At 47.0% G+C, this 19,048-nt stretch overlaps 1 protein-coding gene across 8 annotated transcripts in view; it reads right to left on the reverse strand.

Annotated features, from left to right (window-relative positions):
- Positions 1–19,048, reverse strand: part of asic1b (acid sensing ion channel subunit 1b) — a 175,572-nt gene that overhangs the window by 16,278 nt on the left and 140,246 nt on the right. For 6 of the 8 annotated variants that reach the window (XM_088633760.1, XM_088633761.1, XM_088633763.1 and 3 more), the window contains one exon: positions 4,136–4,286. In XM_088633760.1, coding sequence (XP_088489886.1) covers positions 4,136–4,286 — 151 coding nt within the window. Of the gene's footprint in view, positions 1–4,135; positions 4,287–13,478; positions 15,848–19,048 lie in introns of those variants that run through there. The other 2 variants (XM_088633758.1, XM_088633759.1) reach the window with 2 other exon arrangements.

The raw sequence follows: 19,048 nt of genomic DNA on the forward strand, positions 1-19,048 counted from the left end.
CATGACATGCATTGGGCTCCGAAGTCATCAGTATTTGGGCACAAAGACCCTGATAGCTCTCTCTCCCATACCTCTTGGATCTACAGAGCAACCACACACCATGTGGACACTCCAGGGATCAGGGATGTTCACCGCGTGACTGGACTACTGCACACTCAGAAATCATAATAAATTCAACTCCCCCATGCAGCAAAGCAAATATGCACCGCATGAAAGGAAAGCAAATTAGGAATCTGCGACTGAATAATGGGTATCAAACTTCATCTTAAAAGACAGTAGGCAGGGGAGTGTATCTTCTAGTCATGTTGTGCTGAAAGCAATGCACGCTAACTGCATAATGATAATGATCCTTGCAAGCTGCACAGCCCAGCGTTTCAAACCATAATGTAACCTAATGAACGACATTACTGCACCGTGAAGACATGGTTAGATTCAGCCACGGCCCAGCTTTGCAAGCTGTGACTTTAAATACCTCCCCCGCTAAACACAGAAATCAACAAGATGCGTCTGCAAGATTTTAACAAGCTCCCATCCTTGCTGCTGACCAGCTGGGATCTTTCACCATTCACCAGTATCGACTAAGTAGGAAAGGAATGGAGAAAAGAATGCATCATATAGAAAAAGATCAAATGAAAATCCATGAACCCAATAGCCTTCTCTCCTGCATGAGCATTTGCGAATAGATTTTACATTACAAGAGCAAGTTGCATCTCAGGAATGGAAGTGGTTCCACCACAAAATTGTTCGATTGTCACAGAGTCTTGAAGGCTTCTCTTCCTTTTTAAATGAATGAGATGCAGAGAGGAGCTATGTGGAGTGGTGCAGGAGGGCAGGGGGTTTGCAAGGGCTTCCCAAACTACACGAGGACTGCACCTGAGAAACACTCCAGCACCACTCATGACATCCATCCATCCATCCATCCATCCATCCAACTTCTAACCATTTTATCCATTGCAGGCTTGCAGGGGAACTGGAGCCTATCCCAGCAAGGAACGGACACCCTGACACGGGGCACAGACACACACCAGGGCTAATTTTCCCAGAAGCCAATTAACTTACAAGCATGTCTTTGGACCGTGGGAGGAAACCGGAGCACCTGGAACACGGGAAGAACATACAAACTCCATGTAGCTAGCACCCTAGATCTGGAATTGAACCCTGGACCCCAGGGCCAACCGACCCCCTTCATACCAGTGTTAAAAAAAACATCACGCTGAAATCGGCACAGCAGATTTGTTTTTCATTTCAACAAAGGAAATTGCCTTTCCTTTTTGTTCATTATGGCCGCTGAAGCGCCTAGATTTCTCTCCTGTTACAGGGGTTAATGGAACTGGGATCCTGTGTGTCCGGGCGGAGTTTTCTCAGGGCAGTGTGGCGACAGGGAAGCACAAGAATTGCAATACAAAGACAGCCGCTTGCCCAGGCACCACGCCATATGGGCGCTGTTAAACAGAATTAATTGCATCTGAGAATTGAGGGGCCAGGTGTGCCTCCAGACACTCGCTTATTTGCGCTCATAAGAGATAAGACTGTTCTTCGGAGGTACAGCTGGCAAGCAAATGGCCAAGGCTCTCATTATCTGACATGTGGCGCACCACGCACTGCGACGACGGTAACGGTGCAACCATTTGACATGCTTTTCTTGCTCTCCGGCTCCACCACCGATGGGATTTCTAACCTTTGCTCAATTCCCAGAGTGTTATCTGCGGGAGCTTGTATATTCTCCCCGTGTTTGTGTGGGTTTCCTCCAGATGCTCTGGTTTCCTCCCAGAGTCCAAAGACATGCCGGCAGGTTAATTGGAAAGATTGGCCCTGGCATGAGCGCGCGTGTCTGGGTTTGTCTGTGCCCCATAAGCGGACTGGCGTCCCATCCAGGGTGTACCCTGCCTTGCGCCCATTACTGGCCAGGACAGGCTCTAGTTCCTCCGTAACTCTGAATTGGATGAAGATTTAGAAACTGTATATGGGACTCATCTGCTCAAGAGACAACTGTGGCTGCTGCAGGGGTATGGGGGATCAGACCATGGGCCATTCTGTCATGGGTAGTCGATACTATATGGCCTTGCATTGACAGGGGCTGTACAATGGTCACAGAATGCAATGCGTTACATGGTGTTCAGTTTTGTTAGCTCACTGCTGTTGTCAGGTAATTCTCTGCGGCCTTAGACTGAATGGGGCGATCAAGGGAGTTTCGTGCTCAGCGGTTATATGCTTTGTGAATGTCTGTTTAGAATATGGGATGTGCACAGTTGCTGTGGTTTGTGTGGTCACATGGTTTTCTGTTATTTCAATGAATTTAATGCTGCTTCTTGGTTTCTTGCCAAAACACTGCATTAGTTCTCTGCAGAAGCATACTGTAGCTTTTCATTGTGTACTCTAGCAGCACCAGGAAAACATTTGTTCACTTTTATTTGAATTGTTTTTATCATCGATTAGTTGTTATAGCCACCCAATCTGGAAAAGCCACGTGTGTGTTGCTTGCAGCTACGACCCCCACCACCGCACACAGGGGAGAGCGAGGAAGTGCAGGCAGACTCCTCCACCCCGCCCGCCTTCGAGCCTTTTAACACTCCACAGGCAGCACAGCGCCACCTGGAGGATCAGCGCCGCCTGGAGGAGAGGCGCGTCCCTCACTGACAGCGCCGTGAGCCTGCAAGCACCCGGGGGGCCACAGGGGGGCGCTGTCTCGCTGAGCGGGCCCTGGTCAAGTAGTCCCATCTCATCCTCGGCGGAGGCACTTTGCCGCTGCCTGGGGATTCCCATTGACTGTCCGCTAGCTATGTGGCCCGATGCCAGAACCTGAGATCGTACAGTTTGACGTGTCTCCTTTTCTCAAGACTTGCTTAGGCCAGACAGAAGCAGAACCCTGATGCAGCTGCAGTTGTGCACTTCTGGGTATCAAGCCAACACTGGCCCAACACAAAACACAGATATATCAGTTCTCCTATAACATCCCAAACAGAAATACTGGAATTGCTGATCAGGTGCTTGAGTCCTGATACAGCATTCTATTTGCAACTGTTTGTGTAAGATAGGAATCCTGCATTGTGTCTTGTCTCCAACCTGAATAGTCAAATGTATCCATTTATCACTTTATTTTATCAATCATACTTAGGATTTTCTGGTGGCGCGGTGACTCAGGGGTTAGCTTCGTTGCCTTGCAGTACTGGGGCCCTGGGTTCAATTCTGGACCTGAGTGCGATCTGCATGGAGTTTGCATGTTCTCCCTGTGTTTGCCTGGGTTTCCTCTGGGTGCTACAGTTTCCACCCACAGTCCAAAGACATATTGGTAGGTTAACTGGCTTCTGGGGAAACTGGCCCTGAACTTGTGTGTGTGTGTACCCTGTGATGGACTGTTGTCCTGTCCAGGGTGTAGCCTGCCTTGTGCCTGTTAATGGTTGGCATAGCCTCCAGCTTCCCCATGACCCTGTGTTAGACAAAAGCAGTTAGAAAATGGATGGATGGATAAGAATTCACAAGAACATGCATTTCTACTAGAACTGACCAACTTGCATTCTTTTGTTTACAGAAACGATAATAAATCTAATTTATTATCTCTTGGTATAGTATGTGATATTCTTTTTATTATTCAAACAGCTTCTCAACTTGAATATGATAATCATCTGAAATACCACTATACTTAAGACAATCCCTGACTCCATCTATGTCTTTGACATCCAGGACCAAATTCGTAAATGGTGCAATGCGTTTTGCACTGGCATGTCGATGGTGTTAATGCAAATAAGCAAGAATTTGCTCATTGTGACAGTTTTCCAAGACTTCTAGTTGTGGCAATTTTACAATCAGGCAATACAATAACCTAAAAGTCAAGAAAGGTTACAAAAGAGAAGAGGCCATTCGACTCCAATTAGCCCATCTGGTAGTTAGTAGTTAATTGATCCAAGGATTTCATCCATGCAGTTTCTTGACAGGAGCCTGGGTCTCGCCTTCAGCAACAAGGCAGGATGCCTTCTTCCACACTCCCACCACCCTTTGATTAAAGCAGCATCTCCTGTTCTCCATCTCAAATGCACAGAAATTCAAACTACTTATCAACCTATGGTTGCACCAGGGATGTTCAAAAGACAGTGCCACTACTAGATGTGGTCTTCGAACTCAGCAGCAGCAGACTGACCTGTCTCCCCCCACACCGGCAGGTACTCGTCCTGCTGGATGTCCAGCATGAGCTCCAGGCCATTGCCTGTCCCGCCCTTCATGGTGACCAGCAGGGGGCGCCCGTCCTGGCCGGAGTTGAAGGTATAGCACTTCCCGTAGCGGGTGAAGATCTGCAAGACAAGAGCAGTTCGTCAGACACTGCGGGGATGGCTAGTCTTTGTAACAATGACAGGGAGAGCACAGAAAGAAAAAAAAAACAAAACAATACATTAAAAAATCTAATTTCATTTAGATCTCATAATTTATAATTACATTTTTAAAGAAATTACCTTTGCATGCTGCCAAATTGCCTTGGAAAAGCAATGAATTAAGCGGTTTAAATGCACACTTGCTTGTTGAATGGCTAAAGCTGAAAATCCAAAGCTCTGTGCCTTACAGGATTAGCAATAATGGGATGACAGCTCATTTTCCTTGTTAGGAGCATAAAAAGATTAAACCTAGAGAATGAAAGGAGTTCAAATCCAATAATTTTGCTTCTTGTCTTAGACACGCCGTGTCTATAAAGTGAAGATACTGTGGCTCTGTTTATAAAGACGACCTGGGAACAGCATGCCCATTATTCAAGAGGAAATGAATGACACATTCCATTATCTAAAAGGAGTGTCCCCCTTACAAAGAGACTACTCTTACAGTAAACACTACTACTTTGTGAATACCTTCACAAACGGATTCCTGAGCTCACATAGTGTTTGACTGCAAAAACAACATTTTAAAAAAGCACAGCAAAGCTATCAGTTAAATCCATGCCCTGGTCAGTCTTAAATTCAGTTCAGTTTATTTGTCATATGCACAAGTGCAATGATATGCTTAACTCTCAGTGCTGACATGTTTATAGATTTGTCTGCATGCTGACAGCTCGTAGTGGGATAGTACTGTATCCAGAATTCACATACAGATCTCTGTGCCAGACTGGCTTGGCAATTACAGGAATAGCTGCTACACTTCTATGTGAACAACCTAAAAAGATTAAACCCCAGAGAAAGAAAGGTGATGAGAATCTACTCAGTGTCCAAACTGCATTTAGCTTCTGTGCCAAAACTGTATCTGTCAGGTCTGAAGCGCCATTCATTCGTACTGAACAGAAACAAAATGCAGCTCCAGGGCACTGGTCTCTAAATGACAGAAAAACGACAGCAGGGATCACCCTTCACAGAGCCCACGCCTCAACAAACGCCTGATGACAGAGGAGGGCCAGGCACTTTGGGTGCAATAAGAAACTCCACTAGGCTACGAATAGCCCAGCCGGTGGTTAAGGGCCACTTCATTAATTTTACAGGCTGACCCTTTCAAACAGCAGCCTGCGCTTGCCTGTCAATTTAAATGGACTCCCCGAGGTTGCTGCTGGCTCAGGCTGCTGATTCCAGGGGCTGTGTTATACAGCAGCCCTCCAGCTCCTGCCTCGTCTCTGCACACGAGGACAGAGCCAAAAAAGCTTCTAAGGAGCTGCACTCGAATGTCAGGGACTCAGTCTTACACTGATTAACAACTGCTACTATTATTATTTTCAGCAATTCACTTTTTAGATGACAATTTCATCCCAGGCTAATTGTATTCAAAATAATCAATGACCTATGGAAAACAATTGAAACAAATAAAATGAAAAAGTAGAATAAAGTGGTATAAAAGAAAATGAACCAGTTAATATAGTAGCTAAAGGCGGTCCAGTGACTGAGACAATACAATACATTGTAATACGAAGACAAATCACAGGTACAGTCTCTACAATCAACACAAAAGCAATGAACGAGGTACCACAGTAACTGAAAATACCACATAACTGAAGTGCTTTGGGAAACTTGGAAATGAAAAGCGCTATATACTGCAAATGCCATTAATTACGATTATTTACTGCAAGTCCAACTGGCAGACAGACAGAAGCTCATTTAGAACTTGCAGAATTATGTAGAGTAGCCAGACAGAACATCTGCTCGTTTATTTAATCTGTTTTCCAATTAATATTCTACACACACTTCAAGCATGCAGTTTCCATAAAAGAGCCTGACGTTAAATGTTGTTTTCATCAACAGGATTGAGGCAAAGAGTTCTTGATCACGTTTTAATAGGAAGGATTAATACCTTGAAGTTTGCACTGCCAGACAGGGGATCTATTTAATAAAGGCAAGTCAGCTATCATTTGAAACTGGAAAGAAACTATGCCCTTCTTTAATGCAGAGCTGAGCATCAGACATGCCCCAGGGACAGCCCGGGTGAATTGAATGTGACACTATCCAAATTTGTTTTAGAATTATGTCAGAGGAGAAACTTAGCGATCTAAATCTCCTAATTTGCTTGGAGGATATATCTCAGTATGGAAGAACCCCCCTTCACAAAAGAAACATCTGGATCCCCACTGCTTTCATATTTGCTAGGGGAAACCCATCATAGATCAAATGAAATGGTTCCGCTTGCATTGTAAAAGGAATGATTTAACAGTTGTTATTTTCTTCAATCAAGACAGCCATCGAAACAAAGAAAACGCGACGGACAAGACACTGCTCTGGAATAGGATTTGAAAATAATGACAGCGAGTATCCTCTGACACCATGACCTTACGCTCCAAAAGCGACAGTGTGCTTCCTTAATACTATCAGGAACTCCTTTCCATATCAGAGGGATCTCTTCTGTGAGATTCCCAGTGCAGCAGGTGACTCTGATGAATGCCAAAGTACTTAGGGATGCTGGGTGGTAGGCAAAGGGGACTGAAATACAGAGGACCAGAGGAAACTGTCCTTCATTTCTGTCAAACTGTTAAGAGTGCTCAAAAGTTAACCTTAAACAGCAAACTGGAAATCCTTGTGGCTCACTTTATAAAAAAAGAAACACTCAGCCTGCCTCCCTCCCACAGTGCAGTCAGGAGACAAAAGAGAGCAGAAAGCAAAAAGTCAGGCTCTTCAGATCAGCTGTCAATCATCCGAAGTTTCAAATGACTAAGAGCGCGTAATCAAACAGTGACATTGTTGTTTGCAATGGGAGATACATAATTAAAAACATTTCCATATGAAACAGCGACCGCACTTCGAATTGTTCATTCCCCTGATGGTATTTAGAGTACAATAAAGGTCAATCATCAATTCATGAGATCAATTCTTTTGTCTCCAGAGTGGGATGTCTGAAAAAGGCGAGTTTGCGAAAAAGCCCCGCATCTCATACTAGATAAAATCTGTGTTTCACTGCACGCACCGCTCAAAAGCTCTTTTGCATGGCCTTTCAAGACAGTGGTTAGTTTCAGAGTTACTGTACATTATGACTTGAGACACTTGTACTGTTCAACACCATGGGACATACAGTACACAGGTTCTTTGTCTTGATCCTGTCACGGGTGTCTAACTCAGGAGACTTCCTGAAAAGGCCAAACTCTAGTTCCAAACTCTGGTTTTCAATGGTACATGATTAATTGCATTTATTAACCAACTTTACAACTGATCATCTTGCTCTATATTATTTTAGATTGCTTTGCTCTTTAGTTGCCAATTCGTTTCACATAAAAGTGACAAAAACCATCCTGCATTGAAACCCTCAAATCCAGTATAGTGTCATCCGTATAAAACAAAAATCTAAATCCTTGCTTTCTCCCTATTTGCCTGTTGAATTAGCACAGGACTCTCCCCACATCACAGCTTCAAAAGCGGGACCTTTAATTAATACCACCAGCATGACTTTCTGCTGTTCTGCTGTTTTCAGTACAGATTCTGTGTGAATGTCCAGAAGCCACACACACTTGTGGATTAGTGCAATAATCGTTCTGAGCCACGCAGCTGAAGTTGTTTTCTCATTCAGAACGCGCAGCCCCAACACAGGGCCGTGACCTTCACCCCCCTGGATCACCTGTGGAGCCCCCCCCCCCCCCTTCCAAGGAGACAAAAGATGGAGAGTTAGAAAAACTCAAGTGGGACGCCGTTCAAATGGGAAACGGCACCAAACCCCCATGAACACCAGCTCGCTCACCCATTCCTGCCCACCGGGTTTTTTTCATTCGGAGCTTTCTAAATAAAGGTTAACCTGTGCTTCCCCTACTGAAACAAGACATCCCCGGCAGGGTCAAACTAATGATCGATTGACCACAATCGCCAGCGTCCTGTACACCCGTTACATGGTTCTGTCACCAAGCATCTCCAGCTCTCGAGTGCTCCAGTCCTAAGGGTTCTGGATTTGAAATCTGACACTGGGACTTGGGACTGCGTTTTGGAAGTCCTCTTTCAGAATTTCCTTAAGCCTACCAAGGCGATCATCTCTGTAGTGGTGGGATAAGATTTTGTTTTAATTTGGACTCTCCAGCACGTATGCATCTCTTAGCACTGGTGGGAGTGATGGGGATGGGCAGGTTTAAAGAGATTTATATTGTCAGATTTCACTTACAACGGTTAATATAGGTGAATATCTGGGCAAGAAAGCAAGGAGGATTGGCTGTTATTACATACTTCAGAGTTTTTACTCCTGTGTAGATTTTGTTTTTATGTCAATGCTGTGCAGCCCCGTTTTCTAGCTGGTCACGAGAGGGTTTTTTGTCAGGCTTTCCCGTTCTTTTGTCTACGGATCCGGATGCTTCTTAAATTTCCACCGAAATTTCACTGCATGAAAAGAGGGACAAGTTCTTGGCTGTGCTTGCCCCTGTGCTTGTTGTTTTGAACCTAAAACAATGCCATGAGGGAGCCGCTGCTTGCAAGGGGACAAGTTTTGTTTAACAGATTCCAAGTTACGGATTTCCGACTGTATGTCCCCGGGAAGCTGCAGCTGCCAGCCCCTCTTCTCCGGGGGTGCGCTCACCCTGACCAGGAACAGGCCCGCGCGGGAGAGCTGGAATTGCGTGAGCCTGCCGACTGCGCTGCTCCAGCAGGGCCAGGAGAGTGTGCGTTGCTGTGGCAACAAGCCGAGGGACGGTGCGACAGCCTTGGCCTCCCTCTACCTGACAGCGCTGCCTCCCTCGCGCCGCCCTGCTCTTCAGCGCCGCGCTCGGCTCCCGGTCGGAACGACAGCAGCGCCGGGGAAGAGAACGACGAGTCGTGTCTACAACACAGGGGACGCGGGAGCCTTCGTCACCCGCCCCGTCCAGGCAATCGATTCCTCACCTGTCCACGCCCGTTCTGCGGGGCTACAGGGCAACCATACACCCCCCCACTTCCACCCCCAGCCTTCCTAGAGAAACCGCGGGAGCCGACACGGCCAGGCCCAGAACGAGCCCCGCTTTCGGCTTTCAGAACCACTCCGTTTCCAGTTTAGGTTTCAAAGGCTCGTCTGTGTCAGCATTCCCAGCACAGCATTCCCAGCATGGTTTGGGAATATTTCCACGGAAGATAGGGGAGGAACGCAGGAAGGTCCCAGACAAAACGCACACGGCATCTTTGCGGTGTTCCTGCGGCTTTTCCTGACAGGGAAACTCCCGCACTGTGCATGACAGACCACAGTGGACGTCGACTGTGGGGCAGCTGGGTTTTCTCCTGGACCTGTGTGGTAAAGCGAGTGGGATAACGTGTAATAAAGGCCAGTCAAAAGTGTAGAAGACCACAGCAAAAGTCAGTTAAACAAATACATTTTCTCAATTCACTATGAAGAAAGGTGCTTCCCCCCTCCTAGGACTGACCACAATCTCAGCCTTCGATGACAACAGGGTGCAAATAGGAAGTGAGTGGTTTGCATCTGGTTCTGTTCATTTTCATTTTATATTCTAAGAGCCCATTTCAGAAAAAAAAAAAACGCATCTCGAAGTTCAGGAAAATTAAGAACATGTGTGGGGGGGGGGGGGAAGGATTTCAGCGTCACACACCATGTTCCACTAATGATCAAGTCCGCGTGGCGCGACCCTGATTTATTTCCCCCTCATCTCCCACTCACCCATGCTAATCCGCCATTATTTCACCAGCTGTTTTCCCTTCAATAGTTAATTAGTTATTGATGGCGGGAGAAGATTCCCTGAGATCCTTCAAGGCTTAGCCTGCAGAGGGCCTTGGATCAATAAGCCACGAGTCCTGAGAGCGAGCACGATGGGTGGAACAGCCTTGCGTGACTATCCCCACAGCACACGCACATATACAACAGAACGCCATATAAATATTGAGACGGAATAACACTCAGCCGAGTAAGGTCAAGCCCGCTCCTTTAAAGCAAACTCATTCCGTGTTTTCCCCGGCTGGACTGAACGCTGATTTAATGTTTCACTTGTAGCACATGCTGTAATGCTTGCTCCTGTTTTGCAATTTGCTGTTTTCTTTAAATTTTTTATTAACACTGCGCCAAAAAGCCTGCAGAGAGCCCCAGACAATAATTGAATAACCGGTTCAGGATGCTTGGCAATGGTGTTCTAAATATGGGAACAGTTCCCGCGTGCAAGCGGGGGGCATTTTGGGCTGTTTTGTAGCAGGACGCGATCTCCCCAGGCTGCGCTGCTCGAGTTGTGAGCGCGGGGCGTTTGCCTGGATCGATGGCAGTTATACAGAACGCTGTGAGCTCTCTCTCTGGACTCCTGCCTGCTCGATATGACAGATCAATGAAAACGCCCAAGGGAGAGTACATGGGGGGGCACCGTGGGTCGCTGATGCTTGTTTTGGAGGTGGGGGCCAAGTATTTTGTCCGCCCCCCTTCCTGCCCCTGTCGTTGGATCCCCTTTTCCATCTCTCACACACACAGTCATTTCCAGCCCTGGTTTCTTATTCATTGTCAATGATCCCATGTTCCCAAAATATCAACCTATCCCACCACTTGGGGTTGAAATGCGTGTCTTAAGGCCTTATTTTTGGCATATTAGCACCCTCCTGTAAAAACTCAATTGGCCTGTTAAGTGAACAAGAAACTTCATTGTAATGTGATTAATATTTTAGGCCTGTTTTGTTTTTAATCTCGTGCCACTGAGGTGTGTCCGCTGAGGAGGACTTGTTAAAAAAAATGATCCTTTTAAGTAGATTCTACAATTTTTACGTGGTGTTTAATTCGGATTTATAACTTCCAACCTGTCTCAGCCTTGTCTGCCTGTTTGCCAGAGGAACTATACCCAAGGGCAGCACTGTAAAACAATGTACAGTACCTTGGAAGGCACTATATAGCAAAAAGATTATATTTCAGATTATTATAGATCCCAAAGGAATGGGATGTCAAAACCAGCCCATTAGCTTATCTAAACGATGTGTCAGCATTAAGCCCTCGCTGAGCTCACTACCCTTTGCTGAACCAGGTCCCAGAAGACTCATCTCCTTCCAAGTGTCAGGACGTTTCATTACTGCAAGGCTGACCAACTCCGAAGACCTTTAATTAAGAGGGTATTCTAATGGACACCCTTCTGTCTGTGCCATATTACATTTGTTTTTACATGGGAGGGGATCAGATACAAAATAAGGATTTTGCATTTCCAGAGCATGTCATCTTGTCATTAAATATCATTACTAATTGAGAGCATGAACACTCATGCCTCAGCTCATTAGTGGCCCTGCCTCTACCTGCCTCAGGGTAACAGGGGCCTGTTCTGTTCACCTCGCAGCTGGATGGTAACCAGCACAAAACCCCTTTTCTGGAACACATCTGCAACAGGGCCCTTCTAACGCATCTTGTCAGGATGTTGCAAGACAACCAAACTCCACTGCATTGTAGCCGAAACAACAGAGTGGCCAGAGACAAGAGGACAGCATTCGGCACATCCTGCTCGTGTTGTCCTGTTGACGCAGACTGTGCACCGGTCACTCCGGAAGCAATGCCCACAGCAGGTGGTGCAGTTTAAAGAAGTCTCACCATGTGTGCACAGGAAGAACATGCAAACTCCACACAGATGGACACCTGCTAGCCCAGGACCTGGGAACCATGAGGCAAGAGTGCTGACCAACATGATGTTGGGCCTCCCCAAATGTGACACGATCCAGTCACGAGCAATAAACTGTCCACCTCCACTCCTAACAGACGTACTGCACTCTGTTACAGAGCAGTTCTTGGGGGCTCCAGAGGGTTATGAAAAGGTGCCATCGAGCTCGTTATCAAGGATCAGCCAGAGCAACAAATCTTCTGCATTATTAAGTCTAATAAAAGATACTTTCGCCAACGGGACTGGTGACAATTCTATTGAAAATCCGCCGGCTTCCAAGAAAGCTGGACTGAAGCGACTAAAATCATAAATCTATTAAATACTTTTTGCAGGACAATCAAATCCTGGCTGTGATTTATAATTAGCAACCGTTAGGGAAAAAATCTCAACAGAACTGCTCAGCATGTGATATAAAAGGCACTTCCAGTTCAATGAACGTGAATGAAAATGAGTGTTTCACTTTGAAGTGCGAATTGGAAATTCTCACAGAGAAACCAAAACCGCATCACTTAATAGCAATTATACGTACACCCCGAGGTACGGATCTTCGTTTTTTTTTTGTAATACCCACAATGTTGCCCCGGGACCGAAAACCTGTTCTATTATGTACATGAGCCCTCTCGCCACAGTGTAGCCTACTTCTTAATTTCACGAAAACAAGCGCTTATCGCTTCGAACATCCCAAAGGCTACAAGAATGTCCTGAAGTTTAATTACAGGGGAGCTGTCTGAAACAAATGCGGATCAGCCTAATCGGGGCTGCTGGATCACTTTCTAGCTTCCTCTAATCTGGTTTGAAGAGAAAGGGCGAAATTAGGTTTTCAGCCGACTAAAGCTGACTGCAGACATTTAATAGGAACAGGGCTATTTACTATGTGTTCCTACAGGCGAACTACAGGAGAAAAGAAGAACAAGAGTAATTTATTCCTGGCAATCATATGCAAAGAAAACCCATTTGTGAATGTTTAGGCACAGCCCAAGCGCAGTACAAACACCTTTGAACGCAGGGACTTTGCTTGACGCGATAATGACAGCACCTGAATTGACAGTGCTGAATGTCCTGTACCTTGCTCACTCCACGTGGTGTTCATGCAAATGAAAAATGAACGAAAGAAGCCTCAAAAATCGCAATCTCGTTTTCACTCAATGGGCGACTAGAATCTCATCAGTATGCATAAACAAGCGCCACGTGAAACAAAACATTATATAATGTTATTAAATGTTCAATGTATATTTTTATATATGAAAAGCACATTAAGGAATGTTTGAATAATATAGAATCGTTTAATACAATAAATTTGTGGTAATATACTACAGTGAGCAGTGAGCGAAAGCAGAGCTCAGTGTCAATTACTTGCACAATTGTATTTCCACTAGTAGCCTAAACCTCGCAGACTTCCTGTGGGGTAAACCATAATTAAATGTAATTATACTATTACAGTGTGCACCGCTGTGATTATTCTAGGGCTATTTCAGCAGGCAGAAGGCAGGAGCGCCAGACGCTCAACAGTGCTCGGACTCACGGTGCTGAAATTGCGCGGGCCGCACAGTTGCCCCTGGAAACGGCAGTACAGCAGCATTTCCTCGAGCTGGTGGCCAAGCCGGTCCAGGAGCTGCTTCATGGAGGGCTGGGAGTCGCGAGGCGGCGGCAGGAAGTGGGTGAAATCCAGGATCCGGGAGAGCGGGGACCAGCGGGGATCGCTGGCCCCGTGCCGGGAGAGGGCTTCGCGCGCCCCGGCGGACACCTGCAGATTCCTCCCCAGCAAACCCAGCCACCGGCCCGCGGTGAAGATGTCCGGCTTCTCCATGCGCCGGGGCAGCAGCAAGTTCTGGTTGCAGATGGTGACGGCGGGGAACACCAGGCGCTTGGCGTAAACCATGTGGACTTTGGTGTGAACCGGCGAGGAGAGGAAGTAGCGGACACGGTTGGAGGACCAGGTGAAGAGCAGAGCCAGCGCAGCCAGGCAAGCCAGGAGCCAAGCCAGCCGGCGCGGGTAGGAGCCGGCCAGAAAGACGTGGCGCAGCCCGTGGAAGGTCGTGTGTTTCAGGAACAGCTGTCCCGCTTCGAACAGGGAGCCCGGTCTGCCTTTAGAGAGAGTCGTAGGTTGGCACATATTTGTAGGCTATGCGCTACCGTCTCTCAGCCTCAGCATCGCCCAACAGTAGCCTACACGGCTCATCGCAGCCGGTTTTCCAGCGTGCTTGGTTTTGCAAGGAAACCCAGGGTGCGGTGCGACTCACTGAAGAGTTGCAATCAATCAGCTACGTGCATACTTCTCCGTGCATTTCCTGAATGGAGTTCCCGCTCCAGAAGACAGCTTTCACTCTAGTTTAGTGCGATTCTAACGTTGTGTTATGAGGTGAAATATTCCGCGAGGTTGAGAAACTGCCATACAGAGATGAGGTTAGTACAGCTTCGCCAACTGCATATCTGTTGCTTTGTAACAGTCTTGGTGCTCATTCAGAACGGATTCAAATGGACGATTTCAAGCTTGTTCCAGGTGTAAGAGGATTGCATTAACGTCTTGCATTTCAGGCCTACCGGTGCACAACAGGTAGAATTTTACAGAGGAAGCCGGCGGGATTATGTAAACGCAAGAACCCTGCTGTCCAAAGAGTAAAAAGACCGACGATAATCTTCGAGAAAAAGAGATTTCGATGCGGGTTCTTCTAAACGATATGTTATATTCCCGTAATTGTGTCTATCTAAACAATAAAAAAATAAAGTATCAGTGCGACCCTTGTTTTCTTTAAATACGATCTATTAGTAGAAACGAATATACAACCACCTCTAAAATAACCGATACATCCAGTGATTACATCGAAGAAACCGAGTAAAAGACTCTTTGCTGCCTACAATAAAACAGTTTTACCTGATCAGAACGGAGTTACCAATATACCGCTTATATATTTAAATGCATTGGTTATATAATTTCAACAATGACCCATACTACCGACCTCAAAGACTAAAAATGATGTATTCCTATTTTCCTACTTTAATAGCTTAATAAGGTTTCCGAATATAACGCGTTCCAACCTGAAACGATCAAACATTTCTTTGACGGAGAAAAAAGAAACGCGTTAATAACACATTCTACGTTAAAGTTCCGCAAAAGACTATTTCAGCTCTGTATAACAAATGCTTTTACATTCGCAGACACGAGGCGATGGCTTTGTGGTCCTGGCTTCAGTCTCCGAGCTATTGCTTCAACTCCTGTCGTAGTAGTAGTTGCTGGGTGAAACGACACCCGTCGATATTTAAATATCGAAAAGAAAACGTCAGGAAATCACCCCCCCCGTGTAAAAAAATCCACCTGCGCACTTCTGAGAGCCTTTTTTCACTTCGATTTTTTTGTTCCTCACTCAGTCAGAGCCAGTGCCCGGGCACGGCCGCTGGGGTTCGCCAGGCTCCTGGGCTGCGGTGCTGCGCTCCCTCCCCTGGCTGACTTTCCGCGTCTCTCTTTCCTCACGGAACCCCACTTTCCCCCTTTTATCGCGCTCCCGTTCCCTTTGCGCTCCTCTACTCCGCCCGCTGCCCGACGTTTGCCTCAGCTTTTACGCTCCGGTGCCTCTTCGTTGCCAAGCTTCCCGACACCTCTCCGCCGACTCTCCCTGGATTGTTAACCCTTCCGGGGTTGCCCATGATCTGCGCCGCATACTGGACGAGCTGCCCCCCTCCTCCTCCCTATTTAATCCCTCCGTGCCTCTGCTCGATTATTCTTCACAACTCCTTCTTCCCCCCCCAGTCGTTTCCTTAGCTCCGCTTAACGCCTCCGCGATTATTCCGCTCTTTTATTTTCGCCCTCGCACCTCTGCTGCTCTCCTTCGTCTTTTGCCTACTCTTGCCCCGGGTTCTAATCTCGGCCCGGCTCCGTCCCTTCCCGTCCGCTCCCTCGGCCGCCGAGACCCGCCCGCCTCGAGCTCCGCCGCGACCCCCGCGCGGCGGCAGGTGCTGCGCCTTCTTCCGGAACACTCCCCTGCCGCCTTCGCCGTCTCCACGGTATGCGGTCTTGGCGACCGACCACATCAGTTTCTTAAGAGTGGTTTTCAGAGAGAACCCCAACCTCCCCACTCCCTTCCTCACACCAACTCCTTCGCCCTACCACAGCAGATTCCATAAACCCACAGAACAGCGCAAGCACCTCAAAACCTGTTTTGGGAAATATATATGTTTGTTTTCCTAACAGGACGAATAAACCCGAGGCAAGACGCGAACCTCTCAAGTTAATAAAACCTCAGGACTGGAGCGTGGAAGAACTTTCTTTGTCTCCAGGTGCTGTTAGAAAGACACGAGTCGTTTTATTTTGATTAAATGTTTTTCAATGCTCGTCACCAAAATCGTATTGGATATAACCAGACAGATGACAGATATGCCCTATATGTTTCGGTATTAAAAACAAAACCCCGTAGTGAAACTTGGCGCTTCTTTCACACTTGTCAGACAACCTTGACCACGACACCAGCTTTTGTTGGACCCGTGCGGCAGTGCCCAGTCTGGCCCGCTCAAATCCTCCTCCTCTCCAGCTCCCTTCCCCACTCTATAAACAGGTTTGCGGGATGAAGGCGCTGGCGAGTCGGGGAACAGCCCTGCCGTTCCGAGCCACGGGAAGATGCGCTCAGCCGAAGCGTGGCTCTGGAGCTGCTGTGTGTCACACGCTGGTCCCTCTCCTCCTCCCGCCCCCCCCCCCATCATCCACCCTCCCTCTCTCTCACACACACCTCCGTCCCTGCTGTTGCTCACCCCTCCAGCCTGGCTGTGTCACCAGGGATCAGGGTGGCAGCGGCACAGATGGGCCACTTGCTGTACCAGCACTGCAGCCCACACAAGCCACATGGAGAGAGACACACGGACGAGCTGGGCGATCTCGTCAAAGCGCACGGCAAAGCGACGGAAGACAGAGCAGCTGAATTCTAACAAGTCACACTTACAAATGTTTTTTTTTTTAACGCGGTTACACCGCCTTTGACGATCAAAATGGCTAACGACCAGGGCAGGAGACTTTCATCTCTTCTGGAGGTTAGTCAGCTTCACCCGGACAGTTTCCTTTTATTCGTTTTTTTTTTGTGTGTGGCATATTTTGGGGTTTTAATTTGAGTGAGAAACTCATGGTCCTACCACACATTTTATCCATTGTAAATATAGGCTTTCAATGCTGAGGCTCAGGTCCACCCCACACACACACACAGCTTTCTCACTGAATCACTCAGCAGGTGCCCCGTGTTGTATATTTCTCATAGGTGCTCATTTTATTCTGCCAGGCCAGCACATAAACACTACACCCCCATCCCAATCCCTTGTTCCGTAACAACAGACTCATCTGGCTGAAGAGTTGTGCACTCTGCTCTCCCATCCTGGAAACAGGCATCGCAGAGCACATGAGCTAACATGTTTTGACATTGAATGAACGAGAGGAAAATTTGTATTCATGCAAACCCGTTTGCAGGCTTCAATGTGATGAATTCATCACGAAAGAGCAATCATATCAGAGCCCGACAGGATGATGCTGTGTAGTGTTAGCTGCCTGGAAGTATTCCGAAGCAGGGAAAGTGTTTGTGGCAGCGACTTGATTTTTTTAAACCTTACAGAGAGCCGGGAGGAAAAGTGTTTCCCTACACACCCCGCAGAGCTACTTTAAACCCAAGGGACATCAAACGCACCCATTATACCACAGGGCTGAGAGCACACAAAAAACAATTTAAAGACTATGCATTTGAGTGATTAAAGAAGAAAATGCATGCTTTGGCCAAAAGCCTATTGATTTTGCAATGCGATGTCCTGCTGTTGGAATCTGTCCATTAGTTAGGGGAATGCAAGGTCTTCAGTTTTGCGCAAAACCTAAACCCCTTCCACCTCCCAACCCATTCTGCGACAGCCTTCACCCCCACTCTTCAGCAAAGTCCCCCATTACCCCCCACCCTCGCTCCCCCACAGCCCAGCTCAAACCTGATGCACTGACAGGCTCGAGAGGATCTGCCTTCCCTGGGAATAATTAAAACTGGGTGTCGTTATGGGGCATGGCAACGAAAGGGAAGAATCGGAGCCCAATTCTCAATGGGGACCCCCCCCCACACACACACACAGACAGGGACTGCAGCTCTTTCTTAAGCAGAGGATTCAGATCAATACCCAGCTCCTCGCTCTTGTACAGGGAAACAGCAGATTCCAGCAGCCTGACAAGTCAGGCTCCGGATGCGCCTCCCTTTTAATGAGGAGAAATTAGCACACATCAAACGTGTCAAGGGAAAGGAAGAGGCGATTTCCTCATCACGGTCCGTTGGCCTCCTTTATATATTTATTTTCATGTTGTTTTTTTTCGCTACCTGCGAAAAGTTCTCACACAGCCACTCAGAGATTCTGCAATTACTGCGCTGACCTGAGCACCAGGAGCTGGCTTCATTTTCCCTAATAAGCTAACAAACCAGCGGGTTGTCCTGCACTCTGCTCCCAGTCCTGACCTCTACAGTTCAAGAGCGGTACTGGAATTTAACAGTTATTAATGTTTTATACTGCATAAGCCTTTTGAAAAATCTGACTAATATGTCCCTTTCTGCATATGGCCAGTGCTGGACTTAATAAAAACAGAAGAAAAGTGCAGATTTCCCACAAAGTTATTAAAAATGGAATGGGCTTATCAGTGTTTTCCCATAATACAACTGTAAGTCTCATAAACACTTAGCGTTTGACATAGACGTTCATCCAAGGACCAGTGAGACCAGTCACATTTTCATGGCTTGGGGAACCACATTTGATTCATCTGAGTTAAACTGCCCATTTTTTAGGCACTTATTTGCTTTTAACACCCAATCCTACCTCCTATGTTGGAGTAGCTAAATCTCTCTGGCCAATGTCTGGCCTCCCTATGTGCCTGACTCTTTTGGCTGATTTTGGCTCTTGAAGTGGACTACCTTATACTATTAAAATTACAGCTGATATATTATTGAACATTGCATTAGCTTTCGATCACAATTCTAATGATCAAATCATTCTGATCCAAAGTGTGTAAAACTACAGGAGCAGTCTAATTCCAGGCACGAACTTCGGTCACTTTCTCAAGTTATCTGGAGACCGGCCAGCCCACCATATTCACCTCTA

This window comes from Lepisosteus platostomus, chromosome 1 (genome assembly GCF_059453375.1).
Source record: "Lepisosteus platostomus isolate fLepPlt1 chromosome 1, fLepPlt1.hap1, whole genome shotgun sequence".
NCBI lineage: Eukaryota > Metazoa > Chordata > Actinopteri > Semionotiformes > Lepisosteidae > Lepisosteus > Lepisosteus platostomus.